The 23006-nt window shown below is 42.4% G+C and overlaps 1 protein-coding gene across 1 annotated transcript in view; it reads left to right on the plus strand.

Moving 5' to 3' along the window:
- Positions 1 to 852: 852 nt before the first annotated feature.
- The window catches only part of LOC139565660 (DENN domain-containing protein 2A-like), a 40557-nt gene continuing 18403 nt past the window's right edge, over positions 853 to 23006 (plus strand). Inside the window, exons 1-11 of the mRNA XM_071386142.1 lie at positions 853 to 1243; positions 2310 to 2382; positions 7194 to 8515; positions 8641 to 8708; positions 8792 to 8889; positions 9203 to 9418; positions 10446 to 10539; positions 10630 to 10680; positions 10831 to 11042; positions 13787 to 13896; positions 15515 to 15584. Of these exons, the coding sequence (XP_071242243.1) occupies positions 7287 to 8515; positions 8641 to 8708; positions 8792 to 8889; positions 9203 to 9418; positions 10446 to 10539; positions 10630 to 10680; positions 10831 to 11042; positions 13787 to 13896; positions 15515 to 15584 (2148 nt within the window). The 5' untranslated portion in view covers positions 853 to 1243; positions 2310 to 2382; positions 7194 to 7286. The remainder of the gene's footprint in view (positions 1244 to 2309; positions 2383 to 7193; positions 8516 to 8640; positions 8709 to 8791; positions 8890 to 9202; positions 9419 to 10445; positions 10540 to 10629; positions 10681 to 10830; positions 11043 to 13786; positions 13897 to 15514; positions 15585 to 23006) is intronic.

The following is a 23006-nucleotide window of genomic DNA, read 5'->3' on the forward strand; positions in this document are numbered from 1 at the left end:
TTTTCATATTCTTGACCCAAAAATGCCGAACTAGCGACATTTCGGAAAGGCCTAAAACAACATATTTTAAAACAAAAAAGTACAGATTTTTTTAATTTTATATTCGTGACCCAGAAACGGTGACTCCGTCATGACGAACTAGCAACATTCTGGATAGGCAAAAAAATATATATTTAAAAACCATATTCACGAAGAAGTGCAGATTTTTTTTTCTTCATATTTGTGACCCAAAAACGGTGACTCTAGCAACATTCCTGAAAGGCCTAAAAAAAACGACATTCCGTATAGTTCTAAAAACGATTAAAAAACCATTTTCACTAAATAAAGTGCAGATTTCTTTTATATATTTGTGACCCAGAAACGGTGACTTTTTACAGGCCTATCCAGAAAGTCGCTAGTTCGGGCATGACCGGAGTCACCGTTTCTGGGTAACAAAAAAAAAATTAAAAACTGCACTTTTTCGTGACTACGGTTTTTAAATCTTTTTTTAGAACTATCTGGAATGTCGCTAGTTCGGCATGACCGGAGTAACCATTTCTGGGTCACGAATATGAAAAAAAATCTGCACTTTTTCGTGAAATAGTTAAAAATATATATTTTTAGGCCTATTCGCATAGTCACTAGTTCGGCATGACCGGAGTCACTGTTTTTGGGTCACGAATATGCAAAAAAGAAATCTTAACTTTTTCGTGAAAATTGTTTTAAAATCTTTTGTTAGGCCTATCCGGAATGTCGCTAGTTCGTCATGACCGGAGTCACCGTTTCTGGTTCAATGATCTGGCTTAAGATGAGAAGTGGTGGAGAGGAACCAGAACTTTCAGTTAGCTGGGAAGGGACCATTGTGTAAGAGTGGGAGGGGTCTGCAGCTATAGTGGGAGAGCGAGCTTAGGAGAAAGGGGTCAGCTATTCCTTTAGGATACATGGCAAATAAAGAATATAGAGGGAAATACTAAATCAGACTACTAAAGCCTTGGAGCTGCGTTGGACTTAATGCAACCTTTGAGATACACTTCTTCATAATAAGCCAAGAGATGTTTTCCACAGTGTGTGAGAGATGATTGATGACTAGTGTTGGAGTCGTGGGAAAGGAGAGGCAGATCTTAGTATGGCAATATAGAGAGGAGTTGACCTGCTTGTGATTGAGGATGTTATGGATAATGATGCTGTTGTATCAAGGGTCACTAATGTGGAAATGAGCTCCTGTTCCACTGGTAGACTCACAAGGTCTGTGCAACAGAGAAAGGTAAGGACGACTTGATGACTACTTGTACATTGGCTGAGTTTTATAATATTGTATTAATTTATTGTCCTGTGTCAAAATTCTAGGACCTCTACAAGGCTGATGAACGAGAATAATGTGATATTATGTATGTCCTGCTGTATATCCAGAAGTTTGTGAACCCCTGGTGCTTTTTCATCTTATCTACGACATAGTATACAGCATCAAATCACATTTTATTGTTCACATACACATGTTGGGAGTGTAGCGAAATGCTTGTGCTTCTTAGTTCCGACAGTGCAGTAATATCTAACAAGTAATCTAACAATTCCCCAACAACTACCTAATACACACGAATCTAAAGGGGTGAATGAGAATATGAACATATAAATATATGGATGAGCGATGGCCGAGTGGCATAGGCAAGGTGCAATAGATAGTGTAAAATACAGTACATTCATATGATATGAGTAATGTAGGACATGTAAACATTATTCAAGTGGCAGATATGCAGTCTAAAAGGGGCTGCTTGGGAAACTCTACTCAAGATCTTCTCAGAGGCCAGTGAGCTGAGAGACAACACCCTGAGACCCGAAAGACAGAGACAGAGTTGACTCTCATAGAGGAGCGAGCTGGGTGGTTAGAACATTTCTATTCGCCATTGTGACAGTGACAGGGGTTAAAAAGTATCAGTACTCCCTCTCCAATAGTGATTTGTGACTCTAATGTTTTATTTGTGTGCTGACTTAGCCCCTCATGGGATCTGAACTACTTTTGTCATGGTTTTGTATGAGACTTAACTGGCTGTGCAATATACTGTAGGAAACCAGATGTGAGATATGAATGAGAGGTGGAAAATCAGTTATAGAATACTATTCTTACACTGATCCAGTCTCACTGGGACAGAGATGCCTCCACTCTAGATGTCTGGCTAGGGATTTTATGGGCTTCATAGACATATCTACATGACTCTAGAACTAGGATTAAGGGAATCCAAAATATCTGATCTCTCTCTCTCTTTCTGCTGTATCCCTTTGTGTGTAACTGTAATTTAAAACTTGTCTCTATCTTCCTGTCTCTCTATCTACAGGTGTATGCTGAGAATGGAGTTTGCTAGCAGGATGACTGCAGGGCAGGACTGCCATTTACCAAATTGTCAACAAGTGAGTATGATGAGAGTGGGGACCTGTAATGTTGGGGGAATATTTATGGGTCCATTGAAAAAAAGATCACCAAGAAGATCATGGTTACAACGTAAAGTGGTTACCCTTAAGCCATACTATTCTTTCAACTACTAATACATTTCCCAATTCAAACACACATACAACTAATTCAGTTTCTCTTTAATTAACGACCGTTAAGTTTTTATTTGGGTGCAGAATGCTTACTTCCTCTATTTGCTTATTTCCATCTAAAACAAAACATTTTTAGATGTCTCTGGTCCAAGTGGCTCTGGTCCAAGTATGTGTTTGTTTACTGAAGCTCTGTGAGAAGAATATGGTCAGTCACAGGCCTGTCCTCATGACATCTATGCTACCGCCAGACTAAAGACCCTGACTTTCCCATCAATGACTGAACACACTGGAATGTTCCTTAACTTCTTATGGCTGCAGGGGCAGTATTGAGTAGCTTGGATGAAAGGTGCCCAGAGTAAACGGCCTGCTCCTCAGTCCCAGTTACTAATATATGCATATTATTATTAGTATTGGATAGAAAACACTCTGAAGTTTCTAAAACTGTATGAATTATGTCTGTGAGTATAACAGAACTCATATGGCAGGCAAAAACCTGAGAAAAAATCCAAACAGGAAGTGGAAATTCTGAGGCTGGTCGAGTTTCAACCAAGATTCCATTGAAATCACAGTGAGATATGAATGAGTATTCGCTTCCTACGGCTTCCACTAGATGTCAACAGTCTGTAGAACTTTGTCTGATGACTCTACTGTGAAGGGGAGCCGAAAGAGAGGAGAATTAGTCACCACTGCCATGAGGTGAACATTCTTTGACCATGCGCATTCACATGAGAGGCAGCTCCATTCCATCGCTCATCTGAAGTCAATGTAATTCTCCGGTTGGAACGTTATTCAAGATTTATTTTAACAACATTCTAAAGATTGATTCAATACATCGTTTGACATGTTTCTACTGACTGTTACGGAACTTTTGGACATTTCGTCAGGTTTTAGTGAACACGCTTCGTGATTTTGGAATTGTTTACCAAACGCGATAACCAAAGTAGCTAATTGGACATAAATAACGGACATTATCGAACAAATCAAGCATTTATTGTGGACATGGGATTCCTGGGAGTGCATTCTGATGAAGATCATCAAAGGTAAGGGAATATTTATCATGTAACTTCTGGTTTCTGTTGACTCCAACATGGTGGCTAATTTGACTATTGTTCTGAGCTCCGTCTCAGATTATTGCATGGTTTGCTTTTTCCGTAAAGTTTTTTTGAAATCTGACACAGCGGTTGCATTAACTTCTTGAGAAAACAGGGGGTGCTATTTTTCCATTAGCATAATTTGCTCTACAGATTAAACTGCCTCTTATTCAATTATTGCTCTTACTATATGCATATAAATAATACCATTGGAAAGAAAACAATCTCTAGTTTCTAAAACCGTTTCAATTTTGTCTCTGAGTGATACAGAAGTCATTTGACAGCACTTTCCATGACCAAGAAGAAAAAAGCAAGATGTGTATGCCAGCTTCAACGCTCTGCCTATATATGGTCGTGCCCCCTATGACCCGAAACACACCTCATTGGCCTTCCTCTGGGTGTCAAGAGGACGTCAGAGGAAAAATATCTTGTTTATCTGGGACTGACGTGAAATGAGAGCTAATTCTTTGGCGTGACCGACAACTTCCGGTTCTCTAAATCGTGCGACTTGTAGCTGCGATTGTCTTCTGTTGTGCGGCCATTATGGATGAAAACTATCTCCGTCTCGAAGTTTGTTTGATACATGTGACCAGATCATCGTAATGTATGTTTTTTCAATATAGTTTAATCAGATTATTTGAATTTTTTCGGGAGTTTTGTGGTGTTCCGTTGTCTGATTTTATTTACGTTTGAGAGATCCGTGCTACTCGACCAGTACCTGTGCTAAATGGAGTGGGAAAGGAACAATTCTGAACGGAACCAACGACTCATCTTGACAAAGGACACTTTGATCAACATTCTGATGAAAGATCAGCCATAGTAAGACCCAATTTACGATGTTATATCATATCTGTTGTGCATGTGAACTGGCCGTGGGCGCCTAGCCGAATCTGCCTGGTATAGCTATGCTAATTTAGCGCTACATTTTGTTTTCGTTATAAAACATTTAATAAATCTGAAATATTGTTTGGATTCACCAGATGTTGGGCTTTCAATATCTGTACGCTGTGTATTTTTCTGAAATGTTTTAAGATGAGTAATTCGTTATATGACGTTGGTCTCTGTAATTGTTCTGGCTGGGTCAGCACTATTTCAGATTGCAGCTGCAATGTAGAACTGTGATTTATACCTGAAAAATGCACATTTTTCCCCCAAAAAACTATGCTATACCATAAATATGTTATCAGACTGTCATCTTATGAAGTTGTTTCTTGGTTAGTGGCTATATATATTTTTATTTAGTCGAATTAGTGATAGCTACTGACGCAGGAAAAAACTATTGGGAGTAAAAAAATCGTGTCCTTTGCTAACGTGGTTAGCTAATAGATTTACATATTGTGTCTTCCCTGTAAAACATTTTAAAAATCTGAAATGGTGGCTTTATTCACAAGACCTGTATCTTTCATCTGGTGTCTTGGACTTGTGATTTAATGATATGTAGATGCTACAAGTTACTTGTGACGCTATGCTAGCTATGCTACTCAGTGGGGGGGGGGGGGGGGGGGGGGTGCTACCGGATCAGGGTTGGTGACTCGTGAGAAGTTAAGGAGAGGTATATCTATAATTCCATGTGTATAACTTGTATTATCATCTACATTTATGATGAGTATTTCTGTTGAAACGATGTGGCTATGCAAAATCACTTGATGTTTTTGGAACTAGTGAATGTAACTCAGATTTTTTTATATAAATATGAACTTTATCAAACAAAACATACATGTATTGTGTAACATGAAGTCCTATGAGTGTCATCTGATGAAGATCATCAAAGGTTAGTTATTAATTTTATCTCTATTTGTGCTTTTTGTGACTGCTATCTTTCGTTGGAAAAATGGCTGTGCTTATTGTGGTTTGGTGTGACCTAACATAATCGTTTGTAATTGCTTTAGCTGAAAAGCATATTTGAAATCGGACACTTTGGTGGGATTAACAACAATATTACCTTTAAAATGGTATAAGAAGTTAATTATGGCTGCAATCCCGTTAACGGGATCGATATGACAACAGCCAGTGAAAGTGCAGGGCGCCAAATTCAAACAACAGAAATCTCATAATTAAAATTCCTCAAACACGCAAGTATTTCACACCATAATAAAGATACACTTCTTGTTAATCCCACCACAGTGTCCAATTTCAAAAAGGCTTTACAGCGAAAGCACCACAAACGATTATGTTAGGTCACCGCAAAATCACAGAAAAATACAGCCATTTTTCCAGCCAAAGACACAAGTCACAAAAAGCAATAATAGAGATAAAATGAATCACTAACCTTTGATAATCTTCATTAGATGACACTCATAGGACTTCATGTTACACAATACATATATGTTTTGTTCGATAAAGTTCATATTTATATCCAAAAACCTCAGTTTACATTGGCGCCATGTTCAGAAATGCCTCCAAAATATCCGGAGAAATTGCAGAGAGCCACATCAAATAACAGAAATACTCATCATGAACTTTGATGAAAGATACATGTTTTACTTAGAATTAAAGATAAACTTGTTCAACCGCTGTGTCAGATTTCAAAAAAACTTTACGGCAAAAGCACAATATTCAATAATCTGAGAACAGCGTTCAGTAACAAAAGGGAGCCATACAGTTACCCGCCAAATTGTGGAGTCAACAAAAGTCATAAATAGCATTATAAATCTTCCCTTACCTTTGCTGATCTTCGTCGGAATGCACTCCCAGAACTCCCACTTCCACAAGAAATGTTTGTTTTGTTCGGTAATGTCCATCATTTATGTTGAAACAGCTACTTTTGTTAGCGTGTTTGGTAAACAAATCCAAAGTCAGGAAGCGTGTTCACTAAAAGCAGACGGAATGTCAAAATGTTCCGTAACAGTCAGTAGAAACATGTAAAATGATGTATTGAATCAATCTTTAGGATGTTTTTAACATAATTTTCAATAATGTTCCAACCGGAGAATTCTATTGTCTTCAGAAGTGCAATGGAACAGAGCTCCCTCTCATGTAAGCGCGCATGGTCAGAGCATGGTTAGCTCATGGCAGACCTTACTCATTCCTCTCTCCTTCGGCCCAGTAGAAGCATCAGACAAGGTTCTAACGACTGTTTACATCTAGTGGAAGCCGTAGGAAGTGCAGACTGACCCATATCCCACTGTGTATTCGATAGGCGATGAGTTGAAAACCTACAATCTCAGATTTCCCACTTCCTGGTTGGATTCTTTTCTCAGGTTTTTGGCTGCCATAGGAGTTTTGTTATACTCACATACATCATTCAAACAGTTTTAGAAACTTCAGAGTGTTTTTTATCCAATACTACTAATAATATGCATATATTAACAACTGGGACTGAGGAGCAGGCAGTTTACTCTGGGCACCTCTGGGCACCTTTTCATCCAAGCTACTCAATACTGCTCCTGCAGCCATACGAAGTTAAATGAGTCTGTGGTGTCTTTTTATGTTAACGAAATAGAGAATTTGAGGTCTACAATATATTTAAAGTCTATTTTGCCTGAATTGAACATTCAAGGTTGTGTTTGAGGTCTAAAAGTTTTAGTTGCCTGTGTTAATATGGTTTTGTAGCCGTTGTGTTGACTACCATTTGGACTGATATTTCAGACCACTGCGTCGTGACCTGCTGAAAGGGGACAGTGCACCTACAGACCCTAACAACAGGCCAGGGCAGTGCCAGGACAGGGAGGGGCAACCGAGATGCCCCTCATCTCCCTAGACAACCTGAACAACAAGCTGGAGGTCCCAAGCATAACTATGCAGGCTGAGAGGAACACCTTGGCTGGGGGTAGAACACTCTCCAAACCTCCCCATGCCACCATCAAAGACAAGATCTCAAAGTGGGAAGGAAAGGAGTCTTCCCCATCCCCAACATTAACAACAGCTACAACTACGCCCACTCAGAGTATTGTGGAAAGAACTGACTCCTTAATGAAGAGTGATTCCAAACCCACCATGGAGGACTGCAAAAGACCAACCAGCAGGGAGAAGCAGAAGAACAATGGGAAGGAGAACATAGGAAAGGCTGAGGATTCAATACATATCTCCCCAACAGTCCCTACAGTTCCTCTTGGGAAAATAACAGAATCCCTGAAAAAGATTGACGCCAGACCCACCATGGAGCACTGGAGTAGACCAGCCAGCAAGGAGACACATCAGAACCATGGGAAAGATAATGTAGGAATGGCTGGGAATTTGAGGAATACCTCGCCTGTGGGGCCTGTAAAGGACACTACTGTGAAAATAACTGAATCCCTGCAGAAGAAGGATGTCAGACCCTCTGAGGAGCAGCATAAAAGACACTGCAGCAGGCTGGCCAGCAGGGAAAAGCAGCGGAACTTTGGGAAAGCGATCATAGGAAGGGCTGGCGTTTCTTGGCCTACTGTGGAGCCTGTGAAGGAGCAGGTGATGGGGATGCTGAAGAAAGACAACGGTAGGAGACTGGTGGAGCAGAGAGCTGTGTTCACTCTCTTCAAGAAGCTGGAGCAGACCATGAGGGAGGAGAACCCCAGCAAGAGTCCTCTAGAGCTACCTGGCAACTACTTCTGCCCTCCTAGCAGAGATGCACAAGTAGAGGCCAAGAGAAGAGAGATAGAATCCATTTTAGGAACATTGGACGCTGACCAGATGTTTGGGGAGTCAAGGCAAGGTGGGCAAGAGGGACGAGACCTACAGAATGTGTACACAGAGCCAGGGTCACCACCCATAAACCCGGTCCCCAAACCCCAGCGCACCTTCCAGCAATGTACCTTTCAGCATCTCTCCAAATTTGAAGCGAGGACCCGCTCATTACCGAGACATGGGAAAGGGCAGAGGAATCTGCCCCCACTGCCTTCCATCTTCCCTCCACCTCTGTCCAACCAGCCTTCCCCCAACATCTACAGGAGACCCAGAACAGACAGACAAAGAGATAGAGACAACCCCAAGAGGTAAAATAGCCATACAGAACAGACAACACTAAATTCACACTAACAGTAATTAATTCACTCTCATATAAACATACACACAATATATTCTAATTATTTTCCCCTTTCTTTCTTTTGTTCCTTCACAGGAAATCATTTGAGTTCGAGGACATTCCATCATGTCATCCGCCTTATCATCATTATGAAATTATTACAGGTGAAGAATAAACTACTGATTGATCACAAATAATATTTGAACCTAAATTCAATAGTGTTTAATTATCTTTGGTCTTTCTGCAGACTCTTCCAAGGAGAACCCATATGAGGACATTGAGGTATCCAGTCATTGCTCATCACAACCTTCTCTACCTTCCTCTCCTGGGTCAGAATGCTCCAAGGTACATAACACTGTCTTAATGATGACATAACAGATGTCATCAACAGTCATGACAGTTTGTGTCAGTGTAGCAGATGGGGATCTGTGATGCTCACTCCTCAGCCTGAAGAGTCTCCACATGCGCTGTTAGAAAGCCAGCTTTTCGGTTGCATGACTGGGTAAGATGGTCATGTGTGTTTGCGGGGCAAAGATCTGGGTTTGAGTTTTATGAGCCAAATCAGGAGGAACTCGCTAAGCAAGCAGTGTGATGTCCTTAACATTAGCTAATGACTTTACTTCACAGATTGATCTGATTATTTTTAATCTCTGTGCAGATCTCCAGGCCTGGTTTCTTCAGACAGAACTCTGGTGGGAGTTGCAGTTTCAAGCTTCCAGATCTGCGTAAGACCAACCACCACCGTAGTGATAGTGGAGGAGTAGCATCTCCCCCCCGGCTCAGCCCCCCGTCCACCCCTCACAGCGCAGATGAGCTGCCCCACTGGCTGTCTGGAGGAGATTCCTATAACCCCGCCTGCAGGAGGATACCAACAGTAAGAGACTGTGGGGGAATCTCAATAGTCTTAAGTGGCTTCATCTCCTCTCCTCGTTTCCTCTCCTATACACTAGTATACCAAACATTAGGAACACATTACTAATATTGAGTTGCACACCCCCTCCCCCCTTTTGCCCTCTGAACAACATCAGTTCATCGGGGCATGGACTCTACAAGGTGTTGAAAGAGTTCCACAGGGATGCTGGCCCATGTTGTCTCCAATGCTTCCCACAGTTGTGTCCAGGTGACTGGATATCTTTTGGGTGGTGGACCATTCTTGATAAACATGGGAAACTGTTGAGTGTGAAATACCCAGCAGCATTGCAGTTCTTGACACAAACCGGTGCGCATGGCACCTACTACCATACCCCATTCAAAAGGCACTTAAATATTTTTTTTGACAATTCACCCTCTAAATGGCACATATACACAATCCATATATTAATTGTCTCAAGGCTTAAACATCCTGCTTTAACCTGTCTGTGTCACGGCCGTGAAAAGAAGTGGACAAAGGTGCAGCGTGTTGAGCGTACATTTTCTTTTATTCAATAAAAATGACGCCGAACTAAACAATAAACACTACAACAACAAACAAAAAACGTGAAGCTAAAGGCTATGTGCCCTAAACAAAGTCAACTTCCCACAAACACAGGTGGAAAAAAGAGCTACCTAAGTATGGTTCTCAATCAGAGACAACGATAGACAGCTGCTTCTGATTGAGAACCACTTCCGGCCAAACACAAAGAAAAAGAAAACATAGAAATAAAGAAACTAGAAGGCCCACCCTAGTCACACCCTGGCCTAACCAAAAGAGAGAATAAAAACCTCTCTATGGCCAGGGCGTGACAGTCTGCTCCCCTTCATCTACACTGATTGAAGTGGATTTAACAAGTGACATCAACAAGGGAACATAGCTTTCACCTGGATTCACCTGGTCAGTCTATGTCATGGAATGGCATTCTTAATGTTTTGTATACTCTGTGCATATCCAATATTGATATTTCTAACATTCATTCTTCCAACAGGATGTGCTTAAAATCAACAGCATCTTCGAGGCTCGTGTTGGAAAGAAACATCTGAGGAGGGTCTATCACATTGCTGAGACCAGCTCAGGGAGAGGTGAGTGTGAGATTCTTTCAACCCCCAAAACTTGATTAACATTATTTCAATGCTCTCCATTTTGTAAGACTTTTTTCATTTTTGTTGCAGTCACAGATGAAAAGACTGACTCAGAGAGTGAAACAGAGGACAGGGCTAAAGGTACTATGTGACCAACTGACATCTTTTACATTTCCATGAAGTGCTTCTGTCAGTATCAAATTAATATTCCCTTTATCTACCCCTCTCCTTCTCTTTCATTACCGTTGCCTTTCCTTCCTTTCCTTCCATACCCTCCTTCCCCTCTCTCAGCCCATCGGCAGCGTCTGTCCTTAGTCCAGTCTATCCTGAGCCAGCCGGGTGAGGGTCAGTACTGTAACAAACACAGCTCTCTGGACCTCAACAGGAATCTGAAGGAGCTACATCAACGCCAGCTCTTTGAGTACTTTCTGGTTGTGGCGCTGCACAGCACCAAGGCTGGCGTCCACTACCTGCCGGAGGTCACACAGCACTTTCCCCTCAAGGTGAGGAGAATGAAGGAGTTTGAACTTGGAGCTGCCGTCTTAGAGGCTCCTGCTGTTTTTAAAATAATTGTCTATGCTGATCTTAGATTTTATTGCACATAATGTCTCCGCCATAATTTCCTATGACCGAAAACAGCTTCTGGACATCAGAACAGCGATCAATAACCTGCATACAAGGCCCTCCCTTGCCCTCCCTTTGGCAAATCAGACCATATCTCGATCCTCCTGATTCCTGCTTACAAGCAAAAAAACTCAAACAGGAGGTAGTGTGTTGTTTACCTCGAAGCGAGCGTAGTTCAATATGGAAGTGGTCTGACAAAACAGATGTTAAATTACAGGACTGTTTTGGTATAGCACAGACTGGAATATGTTCTGAGATTTACAACATCAGTCACCAGCTTCATAAATAAGTGCATCGACGTCGTCATCCCCATTGTGACTGTATGTACATAACCCAACCAGAAGCCATGGATTACAGCGAACATTAGCACTGAGCTAAAGGCTTCCACTTTCAAGGAGCGAGACATTAATCAAGACGCTTATAAGAAATCTCACAACGACCACCGGTGAGCCATAGTTCAGGCAAGGCGCCAATACAGGACGAAGATCGAATCCTACTACGCTGACTCTGATGCTCATTGGAAGTGGCCATGAAATGCTTTGAAAGGCTGGTCATGGCTCACATCAACACCATCATCCCAGACACCCTGGACCCACTCCAATTTGTGCACTGCCCCAACAGTGATGAGGGGTGGTTGTTTGACCGTGGACCCATAGCGGATGCAGGCAATGAGGCAGTGATCGCTGAGATCCTAACTGAAAACAACAGATCCACAGATGATCTCTATTGCACTCCACATTGCCCTCACCTACCTGGACAAAAGGGAATACCTACATAAGAATGCTGTTCTTTGACTACATCTCAGCATTCAACACCATGGACCCCTCCAAGCTCATCATCAAGCTCAGGACCCCGGGACTGAACACCTTCCTGTGCAACTGAATCCTGGACTTCCTGACGGGCCACACTCAGGCAGTGCGGGTAGGGAACAACAGATCCGCCACACTAACCAACACGGGGCCCCTCAGGGGTGGGTGCTTAGTCCTCTACTGTACTCCCCGTTCACCCAGGGCTGCATGGCCATGCACAACTCCAACACCATCATCAAGTTTACAGATGACACGACGGTGGTAAGACTGATAGCCAATGACGATGAGGCATTCTTTAGGGAGGAGGTCAGAGAGCTGGGAGTGTGGTGCCAGGACAACCTCTCCCTCAACATCAGCAAGACAACGGAGCTGATCGTTGACTACAGGAAACGAACGACGGTGCGAGCACGCCCCCATCCACAGCGATGGGGCTGTAGTGAATCGAGTCGAGAGCTTCAAGTTCCTCTGTGTCCACATCACTGAGGAATTAACATGGTCCAAACACACCTTACGCAGTTGTGAAGAGCGCACGTCAGCACCTCTTCTCCCTCAGGAGGCTGAAAAGACTTGGCATGGGCCCTCAGATCTTTAAAAAGTTCTACAGCTGCATCATTGAGAGTATCTTGACTGGCTGCATCACTGCTTGGTACTGCAACTGCAAGGCACCCGGCCGCAAGGTGCTACAGAGGGTGATGAGCACGGCCCAGTATATCACTGGGGCTGAGCTCCCTGCCATCCAGGACCTCTACACCAGGCGGAGTCAGAGGAAGGCCCAAACAATTGTTAAAGACTCCAGCCACCCAAGCCATAGACTGTTCTCTCTGCTAGCGCAAGGGAAGTTGTACCAGTGCACCAAGTCTGGAACCAACAGGACCCTGAACAGCTTCTACCCTCAAGCTTAAGAATACTAAACAAGACTGCTAAATAGCTAATCAAATGGCTACCTGGACTACCTGCATTGACCCTTTTTTGCACTAACTCTCTTGCACTGACTCTATGCAGACACACTGAACTCTACCCGCACACTAACACATACTTACGCTGACATCCTAACACACACACACACACACACACACACACACACACACACACACACACACACACACACACACACACACACACACACACACACACACACACACACACACACACACACACACACACACACACACACACACACACACACACACACACACACACACACACGCACACCACATAAGCTGCTCCTACTGTCTATCATCTATCCTTTGCCTAGTTACTTTATCCTCTAACTACAGTATATGTACATAGCTAACCTTAATTACCTTGTACCCCTGCACATTGACTCGGTACTGGTACTCCCTGTATATAGCCATGTCACTTTTTTCTTTATTATTATTCACTGTGTATTACTCGTGTTACTATTTACATGTTTTATTTTATATCTTTATCTTAACTCTGTATTGTTGGAAAAGGACCAATAAAGTAAGGCTAAATAGAATGTGATTTGATTTGAGTGCCTGGACAGAAAATGTGTCCTGACCTAATCCCTTCTTCTTTTCGATTTGCAGATATAAAATTATGCTGCACAGAAATTGCACTTTGGGGAGTATAAAAATGTTATGAATTTTAAAGTGACAGGAAAGTTAGCAATCTGTTGATGGTTCCACTTAATCTTCCAATTGTCGTTACCATTGGGTAATCCTCTGAGATCTGCAATGGGTCTTCAGGAAAGTGTTTAGAAGTTAAAGGCTAAGTGTTGATTTTGGTCGGGACTAGACTCGGTTATTTCGTATTTTGACCCAGACTTATGCTTTGTCCTGCTCTGTCTGCAGCTGGAGCGGAGCTTCAAGTTCATGAAGGAGACAGAGGACCAGCTAAGGATCATCCCCCAGTTCTGTTTCCCTGATGCTAAGGACTTGAAGCCAGTAGAGAACTACCCCAGGTCAGCAGGATCACACTCATAATGCACTAATCTAATATAACCTACATGTCTTTGTAATCATACAAAGTTCTAATGTTTGAGAAAAGCACTTTATAGATAGAATGTATTTAGCTATTTATTATGGATCTGTACCATACTTTACTCTTATTAACCTCATAAACCAAAATACGGACCTTGGAGACTATGTGGCCCAGTAAACATTACCCCATTGGCCCCATGTCGGTATTCAATGGGCAAGGTGGGCACGGGCTAGCCCATAGCAATCCAACAACGTCCCAACACACTAAGCCCACACCAGCCCCAAACGGGCTAGTCCACAACAAGCCCAACACAGGGTAGCCTACACCAACCAAACAAAAGTTATCCTACACCCATCCTACATCAGTCCTACACCAATCCCAAATCAGCCCAACACAGGCTAGCCAACACCAGCCCAACACAGGTTAGCCCATGCCAAGCCCACACCAGTCCAACACAGGCTAGCCAACACATTGGAGCCCACACCAGCCCAACACAGGCTAACCTACAACACCCAAACACAGGCTAGCCCACTACAGCCAAACACAGGCTAGCCCACTACAGCCCAACACAGGCCAGCTCACACCAAGTGGCTCATTTCAATATTTGTCGGGCATGGTTTGCACACAGTTCTTTTCGGGAAAATTTATAGTACCTGTCCTGTGAAAATCTCACTTTTAAAAGTTCATATTATGTTAACTCATAACAAAATAATGTTGTTGACTCATCCTATACATCCTATGTATTTGTGGCCAAAGCATACATTGGAGGGGGGAAAAAACACTTAAAACATCTCAAACTTGTATCTCAAACAGACCACTTAAAAATGCTTGCCATTTCGTCATAGATGAGCTGGCCAATCAGCGGTCTACTCACAGAAAAGCGACTTTTTAACATACTTAATTCAACTTTTATGGAATAAAAATTATTTCACTCATATTGTAATTAATTATTGGTCATATTTCATAAAAATCAGAAAACACTGGACAGTGACTTTGTGTTCTGTTATGTGATGAGACATTTTTGGGGGATCTTGTACACTGCCAAAGATGAGGTCTATAAAATTACTTAAATAAGTGACAAATGTGATATATGAGAAACTTAACAGTTTCTCTTGTAAAAATATATTTTGAAAGCAACATCTTGGTCGTCCATGATCCCCTAAATACCTTTAAGTCTTGACAATTATGCAATTTATGCATTGAAATAAAGTATAATTAATTAATTATAAATAAATATATTCCTATGAAATTGCAACAGCGTATCGGCCCAATGTGGGCAGCTTACATGGGGCCAATATTTTTGTCCGCATTGAGCCCACATCGTTCTAATATGGACATGTTTGCTGGGAAAGGACAGGCTTATTCCAGGCAAAGTGAGGGCTGCCCACATTGGGTCACACTGGGCCAATGCCTTGGGGGCCAACGGGGAGCTGTTGAGCAAAGGCACATTGGCCCAATATGGGGAGTCAGCATGGGGACAATATGTTTGCCTGCAATGGGCCCACATCATACCAATGTGAACATGTTTTCTGGGGGGTTTATATCACAATCCAATAAGCATATTATACATACATTTATTGTATTTTATTTTTCCACAGTGAAATGTTCTCTTTTGTTTTGACTGGCGAAGATGGAAGCAGGAAGTTTGGATACTGTCGTCGTCTACTGGTACATTTTACATGTATTCCTTCAGTACACATATACACTACTTGACCAAAAGTGTGTGGACACCTGCTCATTGAACATCTCATTCCAAAATCATGGGCATTAATATGGAGTTGGTCTGCCCCTCCACTTGTCTGGAAAGGCTTTCCACTAGATGTTGGAAAATTGCTGTGGGAACTTGCTTCTATTTAGCTATTAGAGCATTATTGAGGTTGGGCACTGATGTTGGGCGATTAGGCCTGGGTCGCAGTCGGTGTTCCAATTCATCCCAAAGGTATTTGATGAGGTTGAGGTCAGGGCTCTGTGCAGGTCAGTCAGTTTCTTCCTCATCGATCTTGACAAACAATTTTTGTATGGACCTCGTTTGTGCATGAGGGCATTGTCATGCTGAAATAGCAATGGGCCTTCCCCAAACTGTTGCCAGAAAGTTGGAAGCACAGAATCGTCTAAAATGTCATTGTATGCTGTAGCGTTAAGATTTCCCTTCACTGGAATTAAGGGGCCTAGCCTGAACCATGAATAACCGCTGCAGACCATTATTCCTCTCCTTTACCGAACTTTACAGTTGGCACTATGCATTTCGGGCAGGTAGCGCTCTCCTGGCATCCGCCAAACCCAGATTTGTCAGTCGGACTGCAAGACAGTGAAGCGTGAATCATCACTCCAGAGAACGCGTTTCCACTGCTACATAGTCCAATGGTGCTTTGCACCAATCCAGCCGACGCTTGGCATTGTCCACGGTGATATTAGGCTTGTGCCCGACAAACAGTTCTTGTGCTTATGATGCTTCCAGAAAAAGTTTGGAACTTGGTAGCGAGTGTAGCAACAGATGAATGTTATGTGCTACGTGCTTCAGCACTCGGTGGTCCCATTCTGTGAGCTTGTGTGGCCTACCACTTTGTGGCTGAGCTGTTGTTGCTCCTAGCCATTTCCATTTCACAATAACAGCACTTACAGTTGACCGGGGAAGCTCTAGCAGGGCAGACATTTTATGAACTGACTTGTTGGAAAGGTGGCATCCTATGACGGTGCCACGATGAAAGTCACTCAGCTCTTCAGGCCATTCTACTGCCAATGTGTGTCTATGGAGATTGCATGGCGTGTGCTCGATTGTATACACCTGTCAGCGATGGGTGTGGCTGCAATAGCCAAATCCACTAATTTGAAGGGGTGTCCACATACTTTTGTGTATATCTATAGTGTACCATACAGACAGACAGAGTCACGGACAGGAAGTGGTTATCTATGATGTTGGCTGAGTAAATAACCATGATACTGCAAATAGAGATGGACTGGTGGGAAAAAGTTATTCCCTGAGATGGATTCAGCGGAAATATGTGTGTGTATGTGTGCGCTTATGTGTGTGCTTTACTGTGTGTATAGTGTTGTAGATGCTTGTGTGTTGTTATTTTTGTGAAAACATCCTCAGTCTCTTTCACCCTGCTGAAAAAAACAGCATAGACCAGCATACATTTCAAGCTGGTCAGTGCTGCTCTATGCTGGTTAGTGCTGTTCAGATGCTGGTCAAACTGGTATGACCAGCATGGTCTAACTGGTCAAGCTGGTCTGATCAGCATGGTCTAGCTGGTTATGCTGGCAGACCAGCCTTCATTGTGTTTTCGCTTGTGACCAGCGTTTGTTGTGTTTTTGCTGGTGACCAGCCTTCGTTGTGTTCTCGCAGGTGACCAGCCTTTGCAAAAACCAGCATCAAAACACATTATGCTGGCCAGCCAGAGTGGATTTTCACAAGCTACATTCAGAAGAGAGAGCAATAGTAATGGCTTTTTTTTGTAGGCAATAACTCCGCCATGGCTCGTTGGCCAAAGCCTATGGAGAAATGTATGTTTTTTTGTAGGGTTTTTGAAAAAACACGGAAAATAAGATCTGTGGTAAACTCAGGCTTGGGAGATCTTATGCGTTTCGTTCTATGAGATCATCTTCATCAGCTGACAGCACTTGTGAATTTTGAAGCATTTTTGTAATCAAAGCAACCACATAAAACACATAATGGCTTGAAAATTCATAAAGGTAATGTAATTTTTGGGGCTCCTGAGTGGCGGAGCGGTCTAAGGTACTGCATCTCAGTGCTTGAGGCGTCACTACAGACACCCTGGTTTGATTCCAGGCTGCATTACAACCGGCCGTGATTGGGAGTCCCATAGGGCGGAGCACAATTGCCCCAGCGTCGTCCTGGTTTGGCCGGTGTAGGCCATCATTGTAAATAAGAATTTGTTCTGAACTGACTTGCCTAGTTAAATGAAGGTTAAATAAAAAAAGGTAACTGATATTATTTATTAGATTGAGCCTGTGATAAAGGTGAACTGCACTGACTGATTCTGCATGTGTTTGTTCCGGTGCTCATTAAGAAATGCAGTGGTTATTACTGAAGCCCAAACGGGTTGTCTTTGGAGTGTGGTTTAATGTCGGTGTTTCTTGGGTCTGTCTTTGCCATTCAATCACAACAAATAAACAAGGGCAGTAGTGAGTAACTTAGTGACAGCGAGGTAAGCTATGCTAGCTTTGTTATGGAGTTAAGTTTTGAAGTTGAGGACTTCTCCTGACTGACTCGCCATCAGAAGATATTCTTGTTTTTAGCATACTTGACAGCAGCTAGCATAGCTTGGGGATAGCTAGCATATCTAGGTAGCTGATATTTCTCTGTCAAATCACAGTTATGCCAAGATAGCAAGAAGTACCAGCGTCTGGAATGTGTTTCATGAGGCACTCGTTCTACAACACCTTGCTACTAAAGTAAAGTAAAGACATGTTACAGTGGAAACAATATCAACTGACAACACAATATTCTACAACTGGCTAGTTACACTTTACCTATCAAATGAAAATAAGTTGTGGGTAGAGTACAACGATAGACAGAACAAGGGTTATATCTGTGGTTGTACTCTATAGTTGTGTGTAGAGTACAACAACAGATAGAACAAGGGTTATATCTGTGGTTATATTCTACACACAATTAAAATAGGTTTTGTGCACCAAATTCACCATATTATTTTTTCATCTTCAACATAGAAATGCTACCAAAAATAACTTACTGAAACTTGTTACAAATGACGGAGTCATCCATGATTCACCAAACTATATTTTGAAAGAGGAAGCAAAATTACTTTAAGCATATGTTTTCGTTTCAGACTCCTCCATCTCTACTAACCGAAGTTAATTGTATGGATTTTTTTTCTATTAATAATGTAAAACTAACAGCTGTACAGAAAGACTCAGGTAAAGGCCAAATTACAGATGAGGAACTTCTTTATGCAAAAGCAAAAGTGTGCAAAGCTGTCATCAAGGCAAAGGGTGTCTACTTTAAATAATCTAAAATCTCAAATATATTTTGATTTGTTTAGCACTTTTTTGGTTACAACATGATCCCATATGTGTTATTTCATAGTGTTGATGTCTTCACTATTGTACTACAATCTAGAACAGTAAAAATACACTTTTGACTGGTACTGTATATCTTCCATTGCCGATACAGATACTGTAACTATCATAATTTTGTCTCTTAGTTGTCATCGCTTCGTATGGTGTCCCATATAAGACAGTTCTCTGACATGTTTGAAGAATACACAGGGTCTAGTTTGGAAGTTTTTTATATTTTTATTTCACCTTTATTTAACCAGGTAGGCCAGTTGAGAACAAGTTTTCATTTACAGCTGGGACATGGCCAACATAAAGCAAAGCAGTGCGACAAAATCAACAACACAGAGTTACACGTAAACAAACGTACAGTCAGTAACACAATATAAAAATCTATGTACGGTGTGTGCAAATGAAGAAGAGTAGGGAGGTAAGGCAATAAATAGGCCATGGAGGCGAAATAATTACAATTTATCATTAACACTGAAATGACACCTACACCACCCGATGTCACAGGAAGGCCATAAAGATCATCAAGGACAACAACCACCCGAGCCACTGCCTGTTCACCCCGTTATCATCCAGAAGGCGAGGTCAGTACAGGTGCATCAAAGCAGGGACCGAGAGACTGAAAAACAGCGTCTATCTCAAGGCCATCAGACTGTTATACAGCCACCACTAACATTTAGTGGCCGCTGCCAACATACTGACTCAACTCCAGCCACTTTAATAATGGGAATTGATGGAAATGTATGTAAAAATGTATCACTAGCCACTTTAACACAATGCCACTTAATACAATGTTTACATACCCTACATTACTCATCTCATATGTATATGTATATACTGTACTCTATATCATCTACTGCATCTTGCCATCTTTATGTAATACATGTATCACTAGCCACTTTAAACTATGCCACTTTATGTTTATATACCCTACATTACTCATCTCATATGTATATACTGTACTCTATACCATCGACTGCATCTTGCCTATGGCGTTCTGTACCATCACTCATTCATATATCTTTATGTACATATTCTTTATCCCTTTACACTTGTGTGTATAAGGTAGTAGTTGTGGAATTGTTAGGTTAGTTTACTCGTTGGTTATTACTGCATTGTCGGAACTAGAAGCACAAGCATTTCTCTACACTCGCATTAACATCTGCTAACCATGTGACAAATAACATTTAATTTGATGATTTGATTTGATAGTTGTGCAAATGATGATGTGCAAGTTGAGACACTGGGGTGCAAAAGAGCAAAAGGATAACTAGCAATTTGGGGATGAGGTAGTTGGTGTGCTATTTACAGATTGGCTGTGTACAGGTACAGTGATCGGTAAGCTGCTCTGACAGCTGATGCTTATAGTTTCAGATGGAGATATAAGACTCCAGCTTCAGTGATTTTTGCAATTCGTTCCAGTCATTGGCAGCAGAGAACTGGAAGGAAAGGTGGCCAAAGGAAGTGTTGGCTTTGGGGATGACTAGTGAAATATACCTGCTGGAGCACGTGCTACGGGTGGGTGTTGCTATGGTGACCAGTGAGCTGAGATAAGGCGGGGCTTTACCTAGCATAAAATTATAGATGACCTGGAGCCAGTAGGTTTGGCGACGAGTATGAAGCGAGGGCCAACCAACAGGAGTGTACAGGTCGCAGTGGTGGGTAGTATATGGGGCTTTGGTGACAAAACGGATGGCACTGTGATAGACTGCATCCAATTTATTGAGTAGGGTATTGGAGGCTATTTTGTAAATGACATCACCGAAGTCGAGGATTGGTAGGATGGTCTGTTTTACAAGGGTATGTTTGGCAGCATGAGTGAAGGATGCATTGTTGCGGAATAGGAAGCCAATTCTAGATTTAACTTTGGATTGGAGATGTTTGATGTGAGTCTGGAAGGAGAGTTTACAGTCTAACCAGACACCTAGGTATTTGTAGTTGTCCACATATTCTAAGTCAGAGCCGTCCAGAGTAGTGATGTTGGACGGGCGGGCAGGTGCAGGCAGCGATCGGTTGAAGAGCATGCATTTAGTTTTACTTGTATTTAAGAGCAATTGGAGGCCACGGAAGGAGAGTTGTATGGCATTGAAGCTCGCCTGAAGGGTTGTTAATAAACCGCTGTGTCAGATTTAAAAAAAACTTTACGTAAAAAGCACACCATGCAATAATCTGAGACGGCGCTCAGATTTAACAACATTTCTCCGTTGGAGTCAACAGAAATACGAAATTACATCATAAATAATCCCTTACCTTTGATTATGTTCATCAGAATGCACTGCCAGGAATCCTAGTTCCACAATAAATCGTTGTTTTGTTCGATAATGTCCATTACTTATGTCCAATTAGCTACTTTTGCTAGCATGTGTAGTACACGTGCCCAAACGTTCGCGCAGATGCAGGCAAACGTCGGACGAAAACTTCAAAAAGTTATATTACAAGTCGAATAAACTGGTCAAACTTAGTAGAGAATCAATCTTCAGGATGTTGTTATCATATACACTGCTCAAAAAAATAAAGGGAACACTTAAACAACACAATGTAACTCCAAGTCAATCACACTTCTGTGAAATCAAACTGTCCACTTAGGAAGCAACACTGATTGACAATAAATTTCACATGCTGTTGTGCAAATGGAATAGACGAAAAGTGGAAATTATAGGCAATTAGCAAGACACCCCCAATAAAGGAGTGATTCTGCAGGTGGTGACCACAGACCAAGGGGGAGCACTGCCAGAGCCCTTCAAAATGACCTCCAGCAGGCCACAAATGTGCATGTGTCAGCATATCGTCTCACAAGGGCTCTGAGGATCTCACCTCGATACCTAATGGCAGTCAGGCTACCTCTGGCGAGCACATGGAGGGCTGTGCGGCTCCACAAAGAAATGCCACCCCACACCATGACTGACCCACCGCCAAACCGGTCATGCTGGAAGATGTTGCAGGCAGCAGAACGTTCTCCACGGCGTCTCCAGACTATCACATGTGCTCATGTGCTCAGTGTGAACCTGCTTTCATCTGTGAAGAGCACAGGGCGCCAGTGGCGAATTTGCCAATCTTGGTGTTCTCTGGCAAATGCCAAACGTCCTGCACGGTGTTGGGCTGTAAGCACAACCCCCACCTGTGGACGTCGGGCCCTCATACCACCCTCATGGAGTCTGTTTCTGACTGTTTGAGCAGACACATGCACATTTGTGGCCTGCTGGAGGTCATTTTGCAGGGCTCTGGCAGTGCTCCCCCTTGCACATAGGCGGAGGTAGCGGTCCTGCTGCTGGGTTGTTGCCCTCCTACGGCCTCCTCCACGTCTCCTGATGTACTGGCCTGTCTCCTGGTAGCGCCTCCATGTTCTGGACACTACGCTGACAGACACAGCAAACCTTCTTGCCACAGCTCGCATTGATGTGCCATCCTGGATGAGCTGCACTACCTGAGCCACTTGTGTGGGTTGTAGACTCCGTCTCATGCTACCACTAGAGTGAAAGCACCGCCAGCATTCAAAAGTGAAGAGAAGTGGTCACCACCTGCAGAATCACTCCTTTATTGGGGGTGTCTTGCTAATTGCCTATAATTTCCACCTGTTGTCTATTCCATTTGCACAACAGCATGTGAAATGTATTGTCAATCAGTGTTGCTTCCTAAGTGGACAGTTTGATTTCACAGAAGTGTGATTGACTTGGAGTTACATTGTGTTGTTTAGGTGTTCCCTTTATTTTTTTGAGCAGTGTATATCCAATAACGTTCCAACCGGAGTATTTTTTCTCAGGTTTTTGCCTGCCATATGAGTTATGTTATACTGACAGACATCGTTCAAACAGTTTTAGAAACTTCAGAGTGTTTTTTATCCAATAGTAATAATAACATGCATATATTAGCATCTGGGACAGAGTAGGAGGCAGTTCACTATGGGCACGCAATTCATCCAAAAGTGAAAATGCTGCCCCCTATATCAAAGAAGTTAACACAGTGTCCAAAGAAGGGTCAGAAGTATACAGAATGGTGTCGTCTGCGTAGAGGTGGATCAGAGACTCACCAGTAGCAAGAGCGACA

This window comes from Salvelinus alpinus, chromosome 37, assembly GCF_045679555.1.
Source record: "Salvelinus alpinus chromosome 37, SLU_Salpinus.1, whole genome shotgun sequence".
Lineage (NCBI taxonomy): Eukaryota > Metazoa > Chordata > Actinopteri > Salmoniformes > Salmonidae > Salvelinus > Salvelinus alpinus.